At 39.7% G+C, this 24,779-nt stretch overlaps 1 protein-coding gene across 8 annotated transcripts; it reads right to left on the reverse strand.

Annotated features, from left to right (window-relative positions):
- Positions 1 to 5,662: 5,662 nt before the first annotated feature.
- On the reverse strand, positions 5,663 to 24,284 carry FBXO30 (F-box protein 30). Of its 8 annotated transcripts, XM_061991659.1 has the most exons (6): positions 24,160 to 24,284; positions 19,570 to 19,674; positions 16,868 to 18,014; positions 13,889 to 14,018; positions 9,484 to 11,578; positions 5,663 to 8,744 (listed from the first exon to the last, which is right to left on the reverse strand). In XM_061991659.1, exons 5-6 carry the CDS (start codon positions 11,560 to 11,562, stop codon positions 8,541 to 8,543), a joined length of 2,283 nt encoding a protein of 760 aa, XP_061847643.1. In that variant the 5' UTR covers positions 11,563 to 11,578; positions 13,889 to 14,018; positions 16,868 to 18,014; positions 19,570 to 19,674; positions 24,160 to 24,284; the 3' UTR covers positions 5,663 to 8,540. The 8 variants fall into 8 exon arrangements, with proteins under 8 accessions (XP_061847643.1, XP_061847642.1, XP_061847644.1 ...); XM_061991658.1 differs by lacking the exon at positions 16,868 to 18,014; XM_061991660.1 differs by lacking the exon at positions 16,868 to 18,014 and having other exon boundaries at positions 13,885 to 14,018.
- Positions 24,285 to 24,779: the final 495 nt, after the last annotated feature.

The following is a 24,779-nucleotide window of genomic DNA, read 5'->3' on the forward strand; positions in this document are numbered from 1 at the left end:
AATGACCACATAAATTCTCTCAAACTGCTCCAGCTGCAAAGTATAACACATCTGCTAAACACAACTGTGATGTCTCAGATGATTAATGGGTAACTCATCATACTGCAGTAGCTTGCTATTCTGAGATATGTGGTCACATGTATCTGGGAGCAGGTAACTCCCTTATCATGGGTGAGTCCCCAGATAACAACGTGCAGCTGGTAATGTTCTCTGTACAATCTCTCCTCAAGTTAGTTTCAGCTTAAGCACAGCTCTAAATTGTTACCTGCATGGACACCAACAGTCACTCTAACCTGATATGCTGCATCCAACTTTAAAGAAAAACATTCTCATATGATACTCACATAACCATCAGGCACTTGCTCAAGATCCAGAGTAGCACAGCACACTTCAGTTGGCTACCTGGGAACTTTTCTCTGAGCTCTGTTAGGTCATCACGTGCATTAGGGAATACTCAACCACTTTGTGTGTTCTTCTCAGTAACAACCATAATTAACATGAAGTTGTTCATCCAACTTTGGTCCCTTAAGACTAGCTTAAAGTTCAAAGAGAATACTCCAAAGGCAAGCTGTGCCTTAACTCCCTAGAGCAGCTCTTCTCAAATCCACTTTTGCTCAGAGCACACCTGTGGTCAGAGCAAAATTAAAGACCACTTACAACTTATCTTGACTGTCAAACCAGAAATTATCCCACATTCTCCATCTATCTTGAAGATTTCTTACTAACATTTTATTTCACCTATAGATGTTCTGTCCAAGGTTAACACAATTGCATACAATCTCACTATTTCAAGCAGTCCCTGTCATTCTGGGACTGTGTAATGTAGTGAAATAATATCGTTCATTCTGTGAGGGCAGAATGACAGAGAACTAAGAAACAGCTCTTGCTGCGATTAAGACGTCAGAAGCAGCACCTTATTACTGAATGTTCCTTTTCCTCTTAATTTGGAGACAAGACAAACTGGTTCTTCCACATATGAAATGCCTTAACCATTCAGCTGGTACTTTTAACATCTGTATCTTGCTTGCTTTCCTGACAGAAACCATCCCAAAAAGTTTGATTCCAAACCAGAAGGAAAATCTAGATAAAAACTTTTGTTTTTTCTGCCAAACAGAATTATGGCTTTCCAGTTCAATTATATTGCTGAGTGACAATAAACCACATAACCCACTTCACTCCATCATTAACACCGCAACCCTGATGACAAATCTAATTAAGCCTTCAACACCTACTCTGGATCAAAACCCTGAGTCAAAACAGTTGAACTGCCTAAGAGGAAACAAGAGACCTGTCTATTAAGAAGTGAAATCATTTGAGCGCTGCTGTTGTTGCTCATTCATACTGTGAGTATGTATACATTCATTAATGTAAAACCAAGTACTTTTTTAGTCTGAGCCAGGACCCTCATGACATGCTCAGGCCCTTTCCTCTCACACGTAGCAGTGGTGGTGTTTACCTTACTGGATTCTATCACAGAAGTTCATCATCTCATATGTGGTGCAAATCAACACAGTAAGGTTACTATCTCAGCTTCCCAAGCCCTTCCATGTTCCTTCCAGCTTCCAAGCCCCACTGGAAATGGCATAAACATCCATCGTGACACATTTTAAGTAGCTTTCAGTGATTAACTCTTTTTTTTTCTTTTCTACACATACAGGATTTCTCATTTTGAGTAGAGACAACCACACCCAAGAAACAAATTACCAAAGAGACAAAAAAAGGGTGAAGTCCTTTCTAATGGGTTTCGTCCTTGGATTTGATCCTGACTGGCTGCCAGACATCCACCCAGCCACTCTTTTATTCCCCCTTTTCAACAGGTTGGGGACAAAAATAAGACAGACAAGCTCGTGGGTTGAGGGAAGGACAAAGAGATAGCTCACCAATTAGCATCACAGGCAAAAAAGAATTGACTTAGGGAAAACTAAATTTATTGCCAATTAGAGTAGGATAGTGAGTAACAAAGACAAAACTAAAGTCACCTTTAGATAATGATTTTGATACTCCTTGAAATAAGTTGATGATATCCATCTGGCACACGTTCTAAATCACTTGAAATGTGAACACTCAGACATAGAGACAATTAAGTGTTTTGGTTTGGGCTTTGTTTTTTTATGTGTGTCAGCTTCTGTACTAAGTATAAAAATAGTTTTTCCTATGAAACCTGGACAGTACTTGAAATAGAAAAAGACATAAAGTGGAAAACATTAAATACATAAGCAGTGACATGAGGTGAGACTCTTGTAGGTTCAATGTGACTCCTAGAAAACTGAAGACCTTCAAGATGGTATGGAGGATCACAGCTATATATGAGAATTGTCCATCTCCCTGTTCTTCAATACAGGGTTGAAAAGATAATCTCATTGCATCTGAGGTATACTATAACCACCAGAATCTTAGTAAAGACCCCCCACAATCATGAAAAAGACCAATGGTACAACCTCATACTTGCAACTGTCTTACCAATTAAACACCAACAAAAGCCCTGAGATATTTTGTTTTCAGCTATTTACATACTTGAACTTGATAAAGAGAATAAAAACACATTTGGATGATAAAACTAGCAAATCTGGTATCACTCAAGCCTCACTTGTAGATCAAAAGGACAGTGAAATAGTGGCATTGCAAATCACACAGCTTTTGTAAATGCATTTTGGTTTTGTTTTGTTTTTAATTAGTGATGCACTTTCCTATCTATATACAGTAGATTTAATTTGAACAAAATATAGAATTTGAGCTTTCTATTTACTTGCCAGGCTTTCCCAAAAAATAAACATTAATGAAGCCTGTTTATATATAGAAATGGGACAGCAGACCATAACTAGAAATTTTTCTATTTGTTGGGATGTGGGGTTTTTGTGTTTGTTTGTTGTTGGAGGGGGGTTTTTTTCCCTTTTCTGGGTGATTTGCTTGTTTTGGTTTTTTAAGCCCTAACATATATGTTTGTGGTTTTATCCAAAATAGCATTAGCTGAAAAATTACAAGTTGCAACTCTTGTTCACTGAAGTCCAAGTCAAAGGTCACTTTGACTGAACCTGTTTTATCACAAATTATGGAAGCACTTTTGTGTTGTGTGCAACCCCATTTGCTGAGAAGTTAGTCTTACTGCATTGTTACTGATTAACTCATATGCATATCTAAAAACACGTGCACAGTGAGATACCATATAGAACTCTTCTTGCTTAGAAGTAAAGCCACTGTGCTTAGGCAACAAGGCATCCACTCAACCCTTTCTCTTGAAACACACAATGACGTGAAAGTCAGAAAGATGATACCCATAAACAGCTGACAGTTCATAATAGGTATATTTTACCTTAATCAAGGTTTGGATCTGATTAAGCAGCACATCACTTCCCATTTGCTGCAAAGACCTCCAGAATTACATGTCGAATGCTTAACAATACCAAAGAGTACATAATATTCAGAACATTACACAACACATAACAATCAAACATTAACACTTCTGAACAAAGTCCAACATATATTTGTGCCAGGTCGCCGATTGTTCATTTGTTAACCAGTCATAGAATCAAATCACTTTTGTTCTGCAGCCTACCTCTTTGCTGGGATGTTCATGTGAAAATAATAATGAAACACAATTTTCATCTTGCTAGCAGAATTCTCTCCATTTAAATCACGATAAGCTTGAGGATAGCTCTTCTGTTGTATGCTTCGAAACATAACTTAGAGGGAAAATAAAAGCAAATCTTGAAAGTATATATTACAGTTTATTTCTTACGATCCACTTTTCTTTATATTGCAAAATCCTCAGTTCGATACTACCTTACAACACTGTCAAACTGGAATAATTTTGTAAGGTCATTGCAGTTTTTCCTACTACTATTTTTCATTAATATTGTTATTTAAAATAAATAAATAAATCTCAGCAGAGTTTGGGATTAAAACTAAGCATCAAAACACTGAAATGTCCTCGAGGCAAAAATCACATTTTTCTGATTGATTCTACAAATGTAGCTTGATGTGAAATCATACCTCACAAAATTCTAGCTTGCTTTTTTATAGCTATGTTTTGCAGTCAAAATCATACCTGCTTATTTTATATACATTTTTTCTACTACCTGAGGCTATAACCAGCCTGCAGACCTACCACTGTATGTGTTGCAGAATCTGGTTTACCAAAACGGAAGAGGTGTAGACCTTTGCTGTCACATTTTATATGGCATCTAGTGATGACTAAAAATGTTTTCTTGACTACCAGGCCATTAGCAAGCTATAGTGAATGCTATCAGTCTTCTTATTTTGCTCCTTGCACTCCCTAACATATTTTTGTTCCCCTTTTCTGGCAAATACTGGTGGAAACCAAGCAGATGAATCCCCCATACCCAAAAAAACCTTGTTTTTCTACTATTCTTACCCAATATCGCCTCTGACAACACCAACCTGTAGAACTTACACCAAACACATACCTGGCATATAGTAGAGAGCTCTGCATTCAACTTCACTAGTACTTGATTCAGGAATGCAAGCACTGCTTGGAGACAGTTTACAACTAAATCACATTAAAGCTCAAGTAGCAGCAGGGTAACTCCCACAATCATGGAAAGATGGAGAAACCATCAGTAAAACTCAGCTGTAGCATGCACAAATCAGAAAGTCCCAGAACTCTCACAAACACAGGCCTTCAGAAGAGTCTCCATTTTAGGACTGGAAGCCTCTGTTATTTTAAGCCTACTTCTCCATTCAGTTTTCCTCTCCAGTTTGGATTACTGCTACAATATTCACCACATACCGAACAGCCACACTATCCCATTCTTCAAACTGTCTCTGCTTTACATGCCATAACTTTTTATAAACACTATCTGAACACTATTTTTTCCTCAGTGCTGTAAACAACCATCAGATTTTGCTCATCTGAAGATGATCAAAGATGCCTGAACAGACATTCCAAGCGAAAGAATTTAAATTGGCTTTCTGATATTACAGCAAGCACTGAATTCTCCACTGAGCTTAAATCTCACTTTAGGAAAGTGCATTTGGTGGGTAAGAGCCTATAAATATAGTTTTAGCAGTAGCATCCTCAGCAAAATAAGCTAAACCATCCAGGCAAATCCTCTGGAATATTTTAAGCATCAAGAAAGTTAAACTGAGACCAAAAATATTTCCTTACACAGCAGAATATCTAATCCACTTACAGAGAGAGAGAAGGCTAATGTGGCCCATCTTAAAACTGAAACAGCCACAAGTTTGTAATGGCTGAAATTAAACCATGAGTCAGAACCTGTTATTCAACACAGTTTAGATTAATTTATTATCAGATGCATGGAATATAAGTACATTTTTATTTGTAAAGACTAATAGAGTACTTGTATTAGCAAATGGCAGGGAAAAAGGTCTAATTTTATGAGGTTTTGTTTTATGTTTTGCCATTCCACAAACAGGACAAACTACATCTATTATCTAAGAATCACCCAAAGTTTTTGCTTCTGTACCATTTTAAGCAAAAACTTTCTACAGAAAACTTTATTCATGACACAATGAGCTGAAAATGTTCTTGGCAAACCAGTGGCATAAGTGTGTATCATATTGATCAGATAATCTTTTCAATTTATTATTCAGAAAAAATGCAATTAAAAAAATCCCACAAGGTACAGTATAAGCTTTCAGTGTTGTGTTGTTAAATCTTTAATTGTGGAAGGAAATCTATGCTGCCTAATAGACCAAAGCAACAGAAATGGGTGTATAATCTAAAAGGGAATGACCAATCTTCATACTGAAGTGAATGTGAATACTTATCACTCACAAATTATGCGACATTTAAATGTTTGTAAATAGATACCTTTATGTAACTCGACTTTTTGCATACTTAGTGGAATCCTAGAGGCAGACCACATTTGAGCACCAGAAGGCTGGAGATAAGCTTTAAAAAAAAGTACAGTCATACTACAAGAGAAACTCCAAAAGTTTTATTAGGATTTCAATAGACATTGCAAAAAATATTGCATGATTGAAAACATAATATTTTAAACAAAGTAGCAATGTGGTATCAAGTAAAAGAAAGACGGGAACAGCTGTCTATATATGCTGTAAGAAGATGTACCAGGAAAGGTATACGACATTTTTAAAATTCAAGGGCAAATGTGAACAAGCCACATTTTGATAAACTGACTATACACCATAATGTTTTACAAACTGCATAGCAGTGTAAAAAAAAACCCAGTTTTTATCCTAACTATATTGTATTCCTGCATTTGGAGCAGTTTACAAGGCAGAGATTTCATTTACAACATTGATATTTTAATAGCTCTGGATTCTCATTAAAAATAAACTGATTTAACAAAAAAAGCCTGTATCTACATTTAAAAACAAAAGTGCATGTATGGAGAAATAGTGTTATTTCTTAAGAACACCAAGTACTTAAAAAGTTCATTTTAATAGATCGATGACTGATGATACTTTAGATTTAGATGTGCACTGTGCTACAAGCGAGATTCTACCAACACCCTCTTTTCCTAAACGAGTAAGACACATATCTGTCTACCATACTTATCAGGGTTCTGGATAGTCACAAAGAATGCCAAGTAAACCACCACATTGCTGACTGAAAAATACCAGTAACCCAAAACAGATGTTTTAAAGTAGCCATAAACGCAAGCATAAACGCCTCAACATTCAGGATCCTTCCAGTCACACAACTACTTTTAAACACTGGAGAGCAGCAGCAAGGAGCCATTAGAGCTAAAAGGCAAGAACTGGAGAAAGTCTGTCTCCTGCCTTGTACTGAAGAATTTGTGAGTAATGAGCATTGTAATGCACTCAGAGAACAGGACAAGGGGAGTTTACAATCCCTAACTAAAACCCAGATGGTATAGTCAGATTTGTATACAAATCTAGATTCTCCTTCCCAAAGAACTGTGGTAACAGCTAAGAATTACTGCAAATATTGCTAACTTGTGTAGAGGGTTTACTCCTTTCTTCTCTCCAAAACAAAAAACCAGAAAGTGTGGAAAGAAAACACCTAGTTTGAAGATCCAGGCCGAATTTCTGTTAGAGCTCTTGTAATTTCAACTCATGGCACTGAAGAACTAGACTAATTTTTTTTCTGGGCACCTGTAGCACTCTGTATAGAAAAAGGCAGTGAATGTTTAGCTGGACTGGACCCAGGATGGGAAATGCACAGATACCAAAGTTGTGAACTGCAGCCAGACTAGCCATAAACAAGCGTTCAGTACAGAAATTATGAGTAATAAATTTAGCCATTTTTGTAAACACCTCCTCCTTACTAATCTCTTACTTTTTCCTATAATGGAAATACGTACTGTATTTCTTTGTTCCAAGCCCTGGTCTGTTTCTGTTTTAGCTTTGTGGCACAGTTGCTATGTGCAACAGGCTAGAGACACCAACATTAATATAAACAAGTTCAAGTGACTACAGCTTTGCCATACCAGGCCATTTTTCATAGTGTGTATTCTCTGTTCACAAATGCTTTGTAAGATCTTTTTATTATGGAAGACTGGAAACAAATTGTAGTTGTTTGACAGATGTGGTTGAACAAACATTTCTGATATGCCTTATGCAACAAACAAATCATGTCTCATCTTATGAAGATGATACATTTTCTATACATATCAGTAATTTAAAATGCTCCTCAAAAAAGCAGCATTTTTAGAGACAAATTAACAGAACAGGAGACAATGCATCTCACAATACCATAGAACAAGTAAAGCCCTTTCATTAGCTGCATTATAAATTCATAACTGTTCATCACCTACTTGACATTTCTGACTGCTCAAGCAATTTAACCCTCAGCCAATTGCAGGATAAGGAAAAAGCCATTTTAAACATTTTATGTCGATGTCACTGTAGGTGCGAGAGTGAAAACTAGTATTCCATGTTTTTAGCTCTAAAAGTTTTGCTCCCAAAAACTGAAATAACTGTTCAGAAGAAAAATAATCATTGCTGACATGTCAAAAGAAAGTTGTACTAAAAATTAAGCTGCTGTAAATCTGAATTTCCTTAGATCATTCCTAAAAGAAATGTTTTTTCAAAAGGCCGTTCCTAGATTATCTGTTAACTAGGAAGAGCGCTAAAGCTCTTAAAAGCTGTGTTCAAGACATTTACTAGAAAGTTTTGAATTCTTCCTTATCTTTCAAATATTTGGACTATAATTTGTTAAAAAAAAAAAAATAGACCAAATATAGAAAGTAATACCTCACTACAATTCAGTGTTTCCTATATAAATGCACATACCATTCAGAGGCCATTTTTGAAATGTTATCAGTCAACAGCAACATGGGCACCAGTGAATCAGAAAACACACCTTAGGATTTTGTTCTTAAATTATATAAGTTAGATAAAACTACCCTGTCCAGCAAGTTCCCAATTTTTCAAACGTTAAGGCAACTTTCATTACTTTCCAGCTAAACAGTATTATAAAAAATAAATGTCACTTCAAACCTTATATACACAGTGACAGAGTAGATTTAGCTAGAAAGTATCTTTAGTACATTAATAAAGTGTCACGTAATATTACCGAGGTTATATCAGGTGCTTGAGTGTATGTGCAATTGGAGTGGCTGCAGTATTTAAAGTACTGGTTTCAAAACAGAGCGCAGTGAACGTCCTTCTTTAGTGAGTTCTCGTGTTACACACATACATGGCAGCGGAACAGCCTCCTCTCTTCTCTCTACAGCATTATAGTTACATTTCTTCAAGTGGTCAGCCATGCTTACGATGTCAGCAAACTTCCACTCGTTCACAGTACAGAAGGCTGTACTGAAGCGCCAAACCTAGAAAATAAGTTGCACTTAGGCTCAAAATATTTTAAGATACTCAGTCTCAGAGCAGCAAATTAAACATTTGTGCTATAATACTTTCAGGCAGTGTTTGGCATCTATTATCAACCACACTAAAAATCAACATCACAAGAAAATACAGTGCTAACTTTTGTATAATCAAATTCCAAATCAACTCTGAACACAGAGAAGATGGCTATGTCTACAATGTAGATGCAATGGAAGCTGAATGACAAAGTGTTTTATGACTAGACACAATCCATTTCTTAAATGATCAACTTCTGCAGTTCCAAATGATTGCTGCAGACATACTACAGTTCTGGGTGAGAAGATGGGAAATGGTGAAAACTGTACTATACAGAGGTCACCCAAACATTCTTTGGGCACTCAATACCATGGCAATGGTAAAACTGCTGTAAACAGTAAGAAGGAAAGAAAAGTAAGCTTTGTAGGAAAATCATGATGTAATCATTTAATATTTTAAATCTTGGGAAAAGTAGAGATCAATTTATTTACATCAAGTAAAAACTAGACAGACATTACTTCAACTTTCACTTGAAGTGTGGAGAGGACTGCTAGCAATTTTCACTAATTGTTCTATACAACATTCTGTTTCTGTCAACAGACAGCAACAGCAATAGTGATCAGGGAAAATATTAAGGCGAAAGGAAAGGCAGAGACATGACCACTTAAACACTTTCCTGCTTACGTTCAAAACTTTAAAAAATCTTACCTTTTCTTTTATCTGCCAAGAAGAACTTCCATCTGAGTGTTTTCTCTTCTCCCAAAGCAGTATCACCATTCCACGTGCTTGAAGCAAGCTTCCACACACATCTCTCATTAAACGTGACACTCTTGAAAGCTGACATAAACTAAAGCCATCTAGAAAACTAGCAATGTGCTGCAGAACCTCAAAAGGCAGACTACTCAGATGGTCATTGTGTAGTCCAATTAAGCAGCTCTTTGCTGGTTCTACTAATACTGTGGATATACAAGGCTGGACTCCAAAAGACCGTAAGTGGCGGTCATGAATAATTTTTGCCCCTTGCGTTGAAGGGCAAAACCTTCGTTGAGAGTACGTACACCCATAATATGCCAAAGGACATCTCTGCTCCATCCAGCCATTAAGGCCAGCGTGAATGTCACCATGCACATTCTTAAAATGCGATGAAAATTCATTCCTCCTGAACAACTGTCCACAAACAAATGTAAACATTGAACGCTGTTTTGTTTGGTATCTAGCCACGTATTCCAACACCAAATCCAGTCCAAGGGTCTGGAATGGACTCGGATTTGAGAGCTGTGGGTTGGCATGATCACATGCAGAAGCTGAAGCTATTTCCCCCACCATTGTATTTGTGGCCAATATAGCAGATGGTAGAGAAAATGTTTGGGTCCCAAAGTCAACGTGATACACATCGACAGTGCGACTTTCTGATATCCCCCGACCTCCAGGAGAGTCTCCTAAGCAAAACAACAGAGCTGCAGTGATTAGGTCAATCCCCTGAAGACCCATAGGATCTTCTGTTATCTCCAAATCTGATGTATCAACAGCTTTGTCTTCTTTTGGTGTAGACCAAAAGTGGTCAACAAAGAATTTGTATGATCGATGCCGTAAAAGTGAAAACGCGTCTACGTTTCTCAGTCTTTCTTGCTCTACTTGTCTCTCTAACATTTCTTCTTCATTAGCATTATGGGGATGTAGTACGTGATTAACATTGCCATTAACTAAATGATCTGCTGATATTACTTCTTTAAGTTGTGCTGTTACAGGAAAGGAGCTGCAAGACTCCAAAGCTTCATCATTATGAGATGCAGTACATTCACCATTTGCTACACTGGATGGTTTTGCATTAGATACACCAAGATCTTCATTCTGGTCCAACACCTTTGAACATTCATTTTCTACATGAAAGCCATTACACACAAGTGAAGAGTTACTGAGGTTTAGATTTAAGTCATGCTTTTGCATCACATCGTAGCAAATATCACTAGAACCATTTTGCTCAATTTGTGAATTTTGACTTGGACTACCAAAGTTAATTCCCCCAACTGCTCCTACATTATCTTCATCTGGATATTCATCGTCACACTTTTTATCCCGAATAATGCCATTTGAAGCTTGCTCTTTAACCTCAGCGTCTTCTTTCATTTCATGTGATAAAGTGCAGAGCCTGGAACTTAATGTATTAATGTCCCTTGTAGCAGTGTTCAGGATATCCAGAGCAGCAGCTAAACTCCTCGTTGTTTCTACAGTAGCTTGATAAAGTGCACCATAGGACTCTTCATCTACAGGCATCAAACCATTTGAATGCCCTGTATCTGGGGCACTTGATTTGACAGAGGTTTGCTCTCTGGTTTCTGGTATTTGATCACCTGCTTTTGACATCATAGTTGCTACTTTAAGTGATTCTAGTAACATGCGCTGGTCTTGAAGGGCTAAAGCCATATCTAGTTGCTCTACTTCATCAACATCTTTACTCAGATTTTCATATGATTTTCGGTCTGCGTAACTGACTGGCCATCTATTCCACTCCATGGTACAACATACCACACTTGCAGGACAGACTTCTAGATGATCAGCAATTTTATTTCGGGCTACTATGAAGGGACATCCAAAGCCACTATTCAAACAAGGCACTCTTTCAAGTGGACATAACATGCGGTGTTCCTCAGCTTTACATGAATGAAAAACTGCTCCACAAACCAACGGGCAGCCAATCAAATCACAGGAAATGCCAAGCTCTGGTCTGGTCATACAACGACGGCTGACACAGTTCACGCAGTGTAAATGTTGCTGATGTTCCTCCATGACTGTAAATCCAATTCTGAGTGGAGAGAAAGGAGACAAAAACATAGAATATTAACTCAATATTGTTACTACTTACTAACTATTATTTGCAGGTTTGCAACCTCTATGGGTAGAGAAAGATACATTAGCACAACGTGAACTGATCAGTAGCCATTTTAAGAGAACATGTATGTGACATTTTCTCTCAAAGAAATGGTATTTAAAAGTACACCTGAAGAGCAGAGTATGTCTTGGACTCTCTATGCATTTATTCACCAGCTATAATATACACAACCTGGGTAAAAACGTACAATCCTTCCCTCTAGAGTAGCTCTTCTCCCCTGCCTATTGCAAACAGATAATTAAATGAAAAACAAAGCATGATCATTGACTACGGCATACTACCTAAAATTGTAAACCATACAACTCTACAGAACAGAGAGATAAAATAAAGGAAAACAGATTCATCTCCATCTCCAGTTCTCTAAATTAAACAGAGGCAACCTATTTCCTGGGCTGTCTGCTACCACCTAAGCTTCTGCCTCCCTCTTCACACAGCTCTGTTGTTTAAGGCAGTCTGCATCCTTCAGCATGTATCTCAAACCCTTATGTTCCATTCGCCCCTACTCCATAGTTCTGACAGACAGCAGTCCTCTACACCACCTCTTCACTCTTTTTTCCTCCTCTATAGCCTATAGTTCCTCCCTTACTTTTGTAGTAGTTGTTGCACAAAGGTAGCAATTATGGTAGACATTAAATAAGTCCTTCTAGTTAACTGAGAGCATTTACACAAAATTTTACTACCCAACGCTTTTTTTTTTTTAATGCATCCTATGGTTGTGCTGATTACAATGCCAGCAAATCAAACTGTTACGTACAGTTGTTGTGTTACTCTTATAAGACAAGCAACAATAAAAATCTAAATAAAACTAACTGCATAATCTATTATAACACAAACAACAACCAAAAAACATTTGTTACAGTATGGAGAAGAAACAGAAAAAGGGAACAAAAGAAAGTAAACTCTGTGTCTTTGTACTATACTTCAAGAAGCTCTGGAACTACTCACTAGCCAGAGTGCAGGCCCATGCAAGCAATCAGGCTCTCCCCTATGCGCTGACAAATTTCATCTCAGAGGTTAATACCATTAGGGATTACATCAAACAATGACTTGCACAGAGTCAAACCTCAAAACACCATGTCAAAAATACATTGCTGGGTTCCATATTTTCCTCATTGCATATCCTCCATAAATTTTCTTGAAAAATAAAATGCTCATAGAATTTAAGATTAATAGAAATTGTTCCTTATTCTAATAGCTAACAAGTGCTCTCATGTGCTGTCTTCAGACTCAACATTTTGGTTTTAATGCATTAAAGCTTCTTAAATTAGAAATATTCTAAACTGTAAAAATAAAACTGCTTAGTATTATTCCTTCTGCTGAAACTGAAGGTAAGAGGAAACAAAACTGACTTTTAGACACTCAATTTTAAATCATTTAATGCATTTAAATAGAAATCTATGTGACACTTTACTCGCATGTATTCCTCTAACGCTTTGAAATTTGTGCCAACTTTAAGTAGCATTCAGACCTCTTTCCCCCATCCGTTGTAATTTGGATAACTCAAATATTTTAGCCACCCACTCTCCTGAACATTTCTAACAAAGAAGCATATGTGCTACACTTAGCAGGCAAAACACAGCTGAATTTTCCCCACCATACCTTAGTACTTACACACTGAATAACAAGTAAGTTTCAAATAAATTGTCAAGAGCATCAGTTGCTGAACTTGGTGACTGACTGACGTGATAATCATTTTAGAAAACCTTTCTGGCAACACAACCTGCTTTCAACTTGGATATTAAGTCAGAAAGCATCTACTGCAAAGAGCTAAAACATGTTCAGCAAAGAATGAAAAAAAAAATAGAAAGTTATTTGACTTCTCAGAGATATTTTTAGTGCTCCTTGCACAACATTGTCTAATTAATTCCTGCCATATACAGCAGCCTACCTGTTGCCAGACTAAATGAAATTTACAGTTTTGCATCAACAGTGAAATTAAATTCTAGTTGTCCTCAGGTCAACAAGTGTGAACAGAGATCAAAATGAGGCTCTCGGGTTATGTGTGCATTTTAAATTGCTTAACACAAAATGGAAACAGCCCTGAAAAAGACAATTACTAGTCTATAACGCAAGAGCCCCCACAGCTCCCAGCCCTTGCTTCATGTATCAAAACACTGTCCTGCTCCCATAAAACAAGCAGTCTGGTAGAAGTAAGGGTTAATTTAATCATATACACACAAAAATGTTTTAAAGTAACTTTTAAAATAATAATTATTTACCTACTTTGCAAAAAGCACCCTGCTCAGTTTAAGCGTCCAGAAGTGAGCTGCAGCTTCAGCAGAAGGTGGATGTGTTGCCTAGCACACGGTCAAGCTGAGCTCGTGTTTTCCTGCACCATTTGTGTAGACATACCCTAAATTAGACAACCATCATTAAAGACTACCTTTAAATACTATGTGAGCTTACACAGAAGAATACTCTATTAAGAAAGTAAAACATCCTCTTCCCTAGCACACTAGCTTGGTCTTTACAAATCAGATTCTGAAACCAAAGTTGCATAACAATAACTGCCTTTTCTCGGGCTCCTGAACTCCTTTCACAGATCAACTAATACTCATCAAAACTTAATGACTTCATAGAAGTAAGTGAAATTTTGAGATGTGTAAAAAGGATACAAAACCTAATGAAAACATCAATCATCACTAACAAGACCGTATACGAAAGCCATAGCAGACACTAAAATACCATTTTTTACCAATAGGTAGGTGCTAATTTAGTTCTGTAACAATGTTTGCAATTGTTTTTATAAAGAGATAGTTAACTGATGGTGTGCATAAATAGTTGAAGTAACCTATTCTCTCAGATTTCATAAATAAGAATTTTATTGGTCACTAATAAGTTTTATATTAGTTGCCATTTCTCTTAAAATTCAAATCCTTAACTAAATATATAATGTAAAATGTCTTTGGACAGCAGCAGACCAGACATGCACTAAAAACCCACTTCCTGCTGACAAGCGTTCCCAGCACCTTCTGCAGAACTTCAATTTAGTCAGAATGTCACAATTTATTTCTAGCTTACTTACAAAGTCCTTTTATGTATATTAAATATCCTTTTCTGCATCTTTAATTTTAATACCCAGGCTTCAAACTCAACAGCTGGTTTAGGCAGTCCTGAGTTCCTGGACTGCTTAAACTAGCCAAGGCTTTTGATAGAATTTAATTATCCAATTCCAAAGTCTAAAGGCAAAAAAAAAAAGACCCTATCAAACTGACAAAAGAAATGGATAAGACCTCAAGAATTAGCACATTCATTAAGCAACAAATGGTCCATTTTGTAAGCAAACACAGAACTTGGCACCTCTTTGATTCATTGATTTAAGAGCATTTGCATATGAACCATTTTCCTTTGAAGAACCATAACCAACATATCATTTGTACTAAACTAAGAACAGGAACCACCCTCTTCCCAAACACTGCCTCTTAAAGGGAGATTAAGAAAATTCTTGCTGGAGGTAACAAGGTGCTTTTATTTACTCTGATACAGAAAATTGAAAAGGCTAGCAAAGAGTGTTCTTACTGACCTGAAGAAAAATACCTTTTGTTAAAAAATATACCAATAATATTTACAGTGTTTATATCCCACTGTGTTCCCCAACACAATTTGGTGAGAAAACAGTGTCCAATCAATGACTACAGCAAGAACAAACAGCTGTCTTTTTCCAATAGGTTAGTATCAGCAACTAGCTTCAGTTCATGTGAGATGCTTAAGTTGACACACTTGACTGTTACTAGCAGAGAAACCTAAAAATACATCCCGTTCCAGTGAGGTGACCACTGCTCTCAGAATTTGTGCAATCACTTGATGTTATTGTACATACTATACAGTCAGCTGACCAAATCAGCCAGAACATGCTCTGAAAATCTGTCATAATTAAAAGGATTAAAATTCCAGCTGCTATAACCACATGATTTTCAGTTGCTATTGTAACACAAACATTAAAATAGCATAATAAGGGCTTCAGTCACCACACAATACTTCAGCTTTCACTTTCTTCTACACTGCAAAGTATAAGAAGCTGTACTAAGTATCATCAACACAAATTTTTACTTACTCTCCCCTACATGAATTCTTTGGTGCCTGTAAGACAGGAAATCACAGCAACCATTACAACTATTGGAACCCTCCATTACTCAGCCATCTTTTATTCACCAAACCTATAAATCTCAGCTATCTTTGAGACTCTTTCTTCTATGAAATTCAACTAAATAGGCCAATAGGTTCTCCAATTACCGGTTTGAGGAAGTAGAAGAGAGATAAAAGCAGTACTACAGGCTTAAACTCCCAGGAGCATCCAAATGCATTCACAAGTAGCCAAACGTATGCAGACAATTCTAAAGAATTCTATTTTTGGTTTGGAGATTGTAGAAGAATGCCGTGTTTCTGAATCTTCCAACTTTTACCTAGGCTTCTGGTTAAGTGATGGTGGTTAAAAACAAAACTGGTGAGAAAGATTAGGGCAAGAGGTAGAGAGCAGGATAAAAATAAAAACACCTTTAGAACATTCTGCCAAAATAACATTGGCAGTACTATGGATAATTACTGAATAAGTTATTTTCTTTTTCTATATCCTACCATGCATGGGAGAATAACTAGCAATTACCTTGACTAACAAGTCTAACTATCAAATGCTTTAGACAAGTTTTGCAGGCTTCTAGAAGGTAAGCTTTTCTTCTCTTATCATCCCTATCCTGCACATAAAAGTGTAACAATTTTTGTACCTAAAAATCAGCACCTCAGTCTATTACTACAGCTAGCATGGCTTCATTAGCTTTCTGTGTTACACGTGTTATGCTCTCTATTTGGGTTTGGGTTGCTTGGTTCGAAGTCTGTCGTGGTTTGGCCCAGCTAGCACAGCAGCACCACGACAGTATCTCGCTCGGTGCCCCCATTCACCCCCACCCTCGTTAGGATGGCAGAGGCCCCAGCGAAATGGGAGTCAAAAAAAATAAGCAAGGTTGTTGTGGATTGAGACAAGGGCAGGGAGGGCTCGCTGCCAATTACGGTTCTGGGCAAAACAGACTCTAGTACTTGACTTAGAGAGGAAAGTAGGAAAGTTTATTCTACAAGAAACAGAACAGAATAAAAGAAAAAAAAAAAGGGGAGTAGGATGATGAGAAAATTACAACCAGCATTTTAAGATCTCCCTCCCCCATCCCTCCTTTCTTCCCAGGCCCAGCTCACTGCTCCCGATATCTCTACCTCCTCCCCCCACAACGGCTCAGGGGGGCAGGGAGTGGGGAATGTGGTCAGTCTCTCACAGATGGGCTCTGCCGCTTCTGTCTTCTCAGATGAGGACGACTCCTGGCATTCTTCCCCTGCTCCAACACGGGGTTCCTCCCTCGGAACACAGTCCTTAAACTTCTCTGGTGTGGGTTGTTCCCAGCAGCTGCGGCTTCTGCCGATACAGGTTCCCTCACACGGGACACAGTCCTTGGTGAATATCTCTGGCTTGGATTCTTCACCGCGGTTGCAGTTTCTGCATTTGCAGGGTCCCTCTTTCGGGACAAGGCCTGCTCCGGCCATAGTGATAAAGGGCCCCTCCTTCGGAACACGGCCTCCTCCGGCCATAGTCACTGTCCCTGGCTCGGGGCCTTTACTGAAGTGAATCGCTGCCCCTGGTCCGGGGTCAGCTTTAGCAAAATAAGTCTCTGCCCCTGATGTGGGCTCATTATCAAAATGAGTCTCTACCGCTGATGCGGGGTCTTTAAAGAAATGAAAATAAATCTCAGCTTCACCAGGTCTCTCCATAGAATGCAGGGGAGTCTCTGCTCCAGCACACCTCCTCCTCTCTTGCATCACTGACCTTGGAGTCTGCATGGTTGTTTCTCTCACCGTTCCTACTCCGTGCACCACCACCAGCCAGAAGAAGGAAGAAGGGGCAGAAGAAAGAAAGAAGATGGAGGAAGAGGCCTCCCCTTCCGGCTTCTTCTCAAAAAAGTGATCGTGGAGACGTCTAATTGGCTCAGCCCCAGAAGTGGGTCTGGCTCTGAGCTGGGGAGAGTTGCAAGCAACTTCTTACAGAAGCCATCTTTACAGCCCCTTCCCCCTTACCAGAAAAGGCTATCATGTCAGACCATGACAAGGTCTTTATTGATTCATCAGTTTTCAAATAGCTGATGAAAAAATGTGAACTGGAGCTTCAGTAAGATGTCGTTGACACCATTTCAGTTGGAGATGGGCAAATGGCACCACTAGCTCCCATCCCCTCTTCAGAATGCTCTAACTCCACTCCTCAAGACTCCACAAAGTCTAAGGTTAAATAGCCCCATGCTGAGGTTCCTCCAAGGCCACTGCAGCCACTGTCTTCTTATGAGAGCGCTGGGGATCGCAAATCCTGCTTGAATGTCTATCCATAGCATTGGGCAAAAATTAGAGACACGTAGGAAAGCTAATCTGATGCTACACTAATTTCCAGCTACTCCTTAAAATGATGAATTCAAAAGAGAAACAAACAACATTAAAACTGCTAATTATTAACATGAAATAACATGACTAAGAGGTGACATGGAAAGGGATGTGCTTCAGTTGCACAGGTAATAGTGTAGCACACATGGTCATATTTTAATATCTTAATTTTTTTGATATCATTATTTTAATATCACTAAGTAACTGTTCTTTTTTCTTTTTTTTCTTTTTTTTTTTACAGATTTTCTGATTTCTAAGAGAAGTTCCTGAAAAAAATATTGTGAAGTCTTGTATTTCTTCAAACTAGTTTACATGAGATGTATTTCTAGGAAGTAGAATCCTTTCAGATGCCACACTTAAAATCTCAGCCTAATGGGGCAGAAATTACCACCCCTAATCCTCAAGTTCATCAGGACAACACTGGATTCTGTTACAACTATGCAGATCAGAGAAGTTAAAACTATATTAAAAACATTTAGATAGAAAAGTTTTCACATCTACAACAAAGAGCATCTTCTCTGCCTGCTAGTAAGTGCACATATTGGACAAACTAGAATGAGTCTACATTATCTTTTTTTTTGTTAATCACAAAACACATGAGAATAAGCTTCAATTACTAAAGCTAAAACTACTATACAAGTAATATGTTACTGCTATGATTATCATTGCAGCCTACAGCAATTTATATGTATTACACAATAGAGGTAGAAGGTCAGTATCAAAACATGGCTTCTTATTGCAATAAAAAACCTCAGGGAGATACGTACTTCTGGAAAGATTCTAGTGATTTTTATCAGTGATCTAGCATTAAAACAGTATGTACTAAATGCTTTTTAAGTGGAAACAAAAGTTATCCAGCTACCTCAGAAACAAGATAGACCAAAACAAAAAGAAATTTCTAGCTACAGTTGAAATATTGAATGAGGAAGTGCAACTTTTTAATGTCAACCTTATTAAGAAAAGGTTTTCCATGCCTACTCCTGCCCCAAGCATCCTATTACAGGAGTAAATCTGTATTTTGCATTCTTTTAAGTAACATTTTGGGAGTTCCTTTCTCCCTAGCGGCAACCAGCTTCCATTCAGAGAATTCAGTGAGATATTTCCTCCCAGATCATTGCAGCCCAAAAAAAGAAAACAAACAAACAAACCAAACCCAAAACAAAACCTCAAAAAAACATGGGGAATTTGACCGAAGCAAATTCTCCACTAATGCACATATCTGGCTTTGTTCCATCTTAGAATAGAGGCCCTGATGGAATGAGAGAACACTTCTATCACTTTTGAACTCCATGAATGTCAAAAACCAAAACTAAAACTACTGGGCTTTTCCTTAGAGTACTTTTGTGACAGATCTGCCATGCATTCTTGTCTCCTTGATATCCTCCCCAAAGAAAAACCTAAAGGCTTCCACATGCCTTTGGCCACACGCTGACACAGGACAACCACACCAGTAACAGCTACACTTGCTGCATGGCTCAGGCACAAAAGCACTCTACCTGTTGAGCTGGTGACAGGGCAGAATCAGCTAGAGAGCCAGTAGATTTCATGTGTAAAGCACTTCTGAACTTGAACTCTGTGCGATTCCTCAATTGCTGCAGACTCTGCAAGAAATGAGACCAGAAGTAAGGTTTCGCTTCAGGTGTACAGATTGTTTTCATATGTACAGTACTCTGAAAAGGTCACGTGGTTACACTATCTGGAGCTACAAGTGTTGAAATATTTTGCAGCTTTTATGGAAAAATAAACAAGTTCACAGACTTTGCAAGTGCAGCCTAAGTTCTGTCATTTTAGCTTATTGCTAGCTGTTAGTCACACTAGATGGTTACCTATTTATATTTAAGGCTAGAAGAGATTATTAGAAGTTGTTATTCTGACCTACTTCATTTAATTTGGTGATCTGGCCTACCAGAAACCACTTTAAAAAAACCCCAAACTTGAATTAAAGATTGCAACAGATGGAAAAGTAAACAAAAATTTAAAAACTTAAAAGTTTGATTCTTTTTCAAACTGCATTTTAGTCTAGCTAAAATTTGTCCAGTTTTCAATCATGAGAATTTATTAAGCAGTTCATTAATATTAAAAAAGCTTCTTACTACATAAAACAGGTGCTTCTTCCATGTGTTCATACTAACGGATTATCACTAAATCTTAACTGAGATGGAACCAAGGAGATATACCCAAAGGAACAAGGATATCCTTATCCTCTGATATTGTCTCACAAATCCTTCAGAGAAACAGAAAAGGAAACAAGCTATTTCTCAGAAATCAGAAACAAAACTCCTGGAAAGAAAACAATGTATTCTGTATTACAGTAGGTAGTTGTAGCCACCCAAAAGAAACCAAAAAGAAATCCTTCTTCTTACATAATATCTTAATTCATACGTGTTGACACAGTATTCCTGACCTCTGTATATTTACAAAGATCAGGCCAAAAATCGTGTTAATATACTGTTACAGGTCTTACTACACAAGTTTAACCAGTTCCCACAGCAAAATAAGAAAACAACTTTGAAGTAAATGAAACACGAACACAACTTCTCTCCCAGATCCCAGGCTGAAATGCAGATGTTACATACTCTGTACATAACAAGACTTTCTATTAAAAGTACACCCTTGTTAGAGATGATAGTCTGACCACTATACAGTAAAAATAGACAGTATACACAAAAAAAATTAACAGATCTCTTCCATACACTGAGCCAAGTAATTCTACAGTAGAAAAAGTGGAATTTGTCCTCTTATATTTTGAAAAATTAAAAGTATTTTAAGGTATTTCACTTTCTTATCAAATGAAAGACATTTTTTACAGCAGCACCTGTTAGGTATTTGCCTCATTCAATCTCCTTTGTTTTAAAACCAATGGAAAGAGTAAAAAGCACACAGTTTAAAATGAAATATTTTCTAAACAAACACTCACCTATCTCAAACAGTTGAAGATGAGAAGTTGGGAATGTATCTCATAATAAGCATGTTTTACCAACACTTTCAATATATTTTTAACTTGAACAAAGAACTCGAAGACACAAAGATCTGCACTACAAGTTTGTGCAGGGTTTTAAGACGTACAGTGAGTCATCAATTCTAATCTCCAATACCATTTAGACTGTTTTTCCAAATGTCAACAGGCTTGATGCTATTACTTTTTCCCCAAAGACTCCAGCTGAACATTCCCAACCAAACACATTCCATAGCTGATGACAATAGTGACTCAGCTAAATCAAGGTTTTGTAAGAGCATTACAGCTATGTCAATAAAGCATACTCCCAAGAAGACCCTGTTTGCAACAAATCTGTCACTCCAACAAATTCCTCTGTCATGTAGGACAGTTTCTAGAGATGTTTCTAAAGAGACAAATACAAACTTCAGCAAACAAACTAAAGACCCCCCCATCTTCCAGCACCTATGTAAACCATGTCTGAATTAGGTATGACTGTTCAACGATGAGCCTGAACCATTACCTTACATTCTCTATGAAGAGCTGTAAATACACTTAGAATTTCACCTTACCACTCCTCGTGTTAAGCTTAAATCTATATTATAAGCCTTACGTTTAAACCTATCAGGTTTTCATAATGATTTCACATTAAGAACTTAGATCAATGCTCGGCATTTGGTAAACAACAACACAGTCTACTCAATTAGATGTTCTAATACTGGAAAGGTTTGCAGAGTACTGTAGATTCAAGTAGCGTTAACAGATTACAGTAGAGTTAACACATCAAGTTTCACCACAGAAACTATTAAAACAATAGTTTGCAAAGTAAGTCAGAATCTAGAGCTCCTCTAAGAATTTTAACTCTCTTGGCCTGTTTTAGAGCACTTAGCATTACAAGGGTTTTTTTAGTCTTTTTCCTTCGTTCAATGTTGAGATTGGATAGTGCCCAGATACTTAGGGCAGTTTACAAAGGATTTCTCTGTAACCCTCAATAATGTAACTACTTATTTATGGTCTATTCAGGAATGGTTACTTCTTATACAATCTAACCATCCCACCAATAAATGCTAGAGTTATCTTACTGTGCAGATAAGGAAACTGAAAGAGAACTGTCACCAGCATAATGATCCCCAGATAAATGATTCCCTGCTCCCACCTCTGTACCACTCGATATCATCACCAGAGGCAAATAGCATTTGCCTGATTTCAGACAGAGCTCACCAAAGAAACAGGTCTATCAGTATAAAGGTAATTTTCTTGGTTTTGGTTCAAATGGACTGAATACAAAGCACAGATTTGTTGCAAAGTTAAAATCCACAGCAGCTACAAGAACTCACTTGCATCATATTCTTTCTCCTTCAAAAGAACTACAAGACACCCTTTGGGACTTAGGTCAAAAACTCGGTTGTCCAAAAACATGTAGTAGTCTTACACAGAAAGCTTCCAACCAGATACTGCAAAACTCGGCACTTATTTTGTCCATTAGACCTCTAACATCTAAGTTTCTAACTTTGGTAAAGAATGAGACAGAGACCCCACAAAAAGTGTCAGCTTGCAATACAACCCAAATTCACCCTTTGAATCTATTTCCTTTCTGAATGAAACTTGACCACCATGGAGAAATTATGAACAGATATTTACAGGTACATAGAATAGAAGCTGCCAGTAGATTTTTCAGTCTTCCAGGTAATTAACTTGCTTATTAACCAGCGTTCTTTTAGCAGGTTTTTTTGCACTTTTTGGAGAAGGATGGAGAAGGAAATATCATAAATAAGTCTAAGTAATAGCCTTATTAGCAGTGATGTACAAACCTTAATCCTCGAGATCACAGAACAAGTTACAATGTATGATAGCTTGAAGCAGAGGCAGCAGATGTCCAGAGAAAGGTCTTAACCATCAACTGCTACATACCAACTCTAGAAGAAGAAGAGGGAGATCTCTTGCCTAAAGTCCTAGCATAAGTAAGGTGATGCTTCTGCTACAGCAGCACAGTTGTGGATTAGTATGCTAATACACACATATTTTGGCATATTAACAACGTAACCAGCAAAAGGGGAAAAAGGATTATTAAAAGCTCCTGAGCCAAATCCGAATAGAACTGTAGAGAACAAAAGCAAGCCATCTTTCCAGCCCACGGGTTTTTCCCCTGGAGAATTCAGAAGACCTGCTACAAACAACAGCAGCGCTCCAACTTTTGGAAGTGAAACCACATGACTGTTTCAACATGCGTGCCGTTCAACAAGCTGCTGTCATCTCCCTGTACCCTTAGCATTGCCAACCTGGGGGGTTACAGGAGTGCAGCTCCGCAACCTTCCTTACCCTCATAAAGGAGGAAAACAGGGTTCCAGTGCACGCCAGTAAAAGCCGTCAAAAAAAGAATTGAGAGAAGAGACAGAACACCACCTCTTGCACGATCTGAGCACAGCTACTCGAAACACACGGACACGGGGAATTAGAGAAGGATTTCAGCAGTACCCCTGGATTACTTGCTCTCCTCCCCTCTCCTTCGTACAGAAAAGAGACTCACCGACTGCAGTATCGACAGCGCCTGGCAGACCCCAGCCCTACCCCTTCCCCCGTGCTATCGCGCCAGCCCGACACCGCTGGAACACCGCGAGGCAGCGGAAGCGGTAGCGGCTGGGCTCGCTCCGCTGCAGACACCCGCTGCCGGCGGCCGCGGGCCCGCAGAGGGGCCAGGCGCGGGGGCGGGGCGGAGCGGCTGGCGGCCACCCTACACGGCACCTTTCCCCCGGCAACACTCAGCACTGTGGTCCCTGCAGGAGTCGAGGGGCGGGCAGGGTGCAGGGGACGCCGGCGAGGCACACACAGCGAACCACCCGCGGCCGTCCCCAGAGGCTGAGGGCAGCGCCGCTCCCGTCTCCCGACCCGGGACCTCTCGGAGACGGCGGGGAGCCGCGACCGAGCCAGCAACGGGCCCAAGCCGCCCCCGCCGCCAGCCCAGGCGCTGACCGCCATTTGTTTACCGCCCGGCTGCCAGGCAGCCGCCGCCGGCAAGGACGGGACGCAGCCCCGGCGGGGGCGCAGGCCCCGACGCGCCCCGCCGGTCGCGGACAGCCGCGGCTCACCCGTAGCCGTCGGTCGCCAGGCAGGAGGGCGCGGAAGAGGCGCGGGATCCCGCGCTGTGCCTCACCCTTCCCGCCGCCGGGCTCCCGTCGCTGCGCTGCGGCGCTCGCTTCGCCTCGCCTCTCCCGACCCGGCCTGGCGTCGCCTCACCGCCCGCCGGACTCCCGCGCGGCCCCGCTACCGGCCACGCCCCCAACGGACGGGCGCGAGCACGCGGGGCAGGGCGGCGGGCACGGGCCGCCCCCCACCGCCAGTGCCGCCGAGGGGCGGGGCCAGGGGCTGGGCGCATGCGCGCGGCGCCGGCAGGGCACGGCCCGGCCCGGCCCGGCCCGGCCTTCCTTCTCCGGGGGCGGTGTGCCCGGATGTCGCGTGCGCGGTGGTGGGGGTCAGCGAGCGGGGTACGGCGGCAGCAACGCCTTCGGGCCTGTGCGTTGGTGCCGGCTGAGAGGGACTGCGCTCGGCTCCCCCCGCGAGCGAGAAGTGCTCTCGGGAGGAACGGGGTTTTGCGTCCTCCTTCTTCCCGTGCAGCTGGCCTAGAAGCCGGCGGCCTCTGGCAGGCTGTGTTAGTGCTTGTGATGCTTTCCTGAGCCCGCACGGGCAGGGCCTGGGCCAGGGGCACAGCGAGTGCAGCTGCTGCCTTGGCTCACGTAGTGCAGCGGTGGACACAGTAGCACTAGGCCTTGATAA

Source organism: Colius striatus, chromosome 2 (assembly GCF_028858725.1).
Source record: "Colius striatus isolate bColStr4 chromosome 2, bColStr4.1.hap1, whole genome shotgun sequence".
NCBI classification, from domain to species: Eukaryota; Metazoa; Chordata; class Aves; order Coliiformes; family Coliidae; genus Colius; species Colius striatus.

Coding starts and splice junctions, on each gene's coding strand:
- FBXO30 (XM_061991663.1), bottom strand. CDS start 11,562: ATGGAGGAACATCAGCAACATTTACACTGCGTGAACTGTGTCAGCCGT. Junction 8,745..9,483: donor CTTGGCAGATAAAAGAAAAG/GTAAGATTTTTT, acceptor CTTATTTTCTAG/GTTTGGCGCTTCAGTACAGC.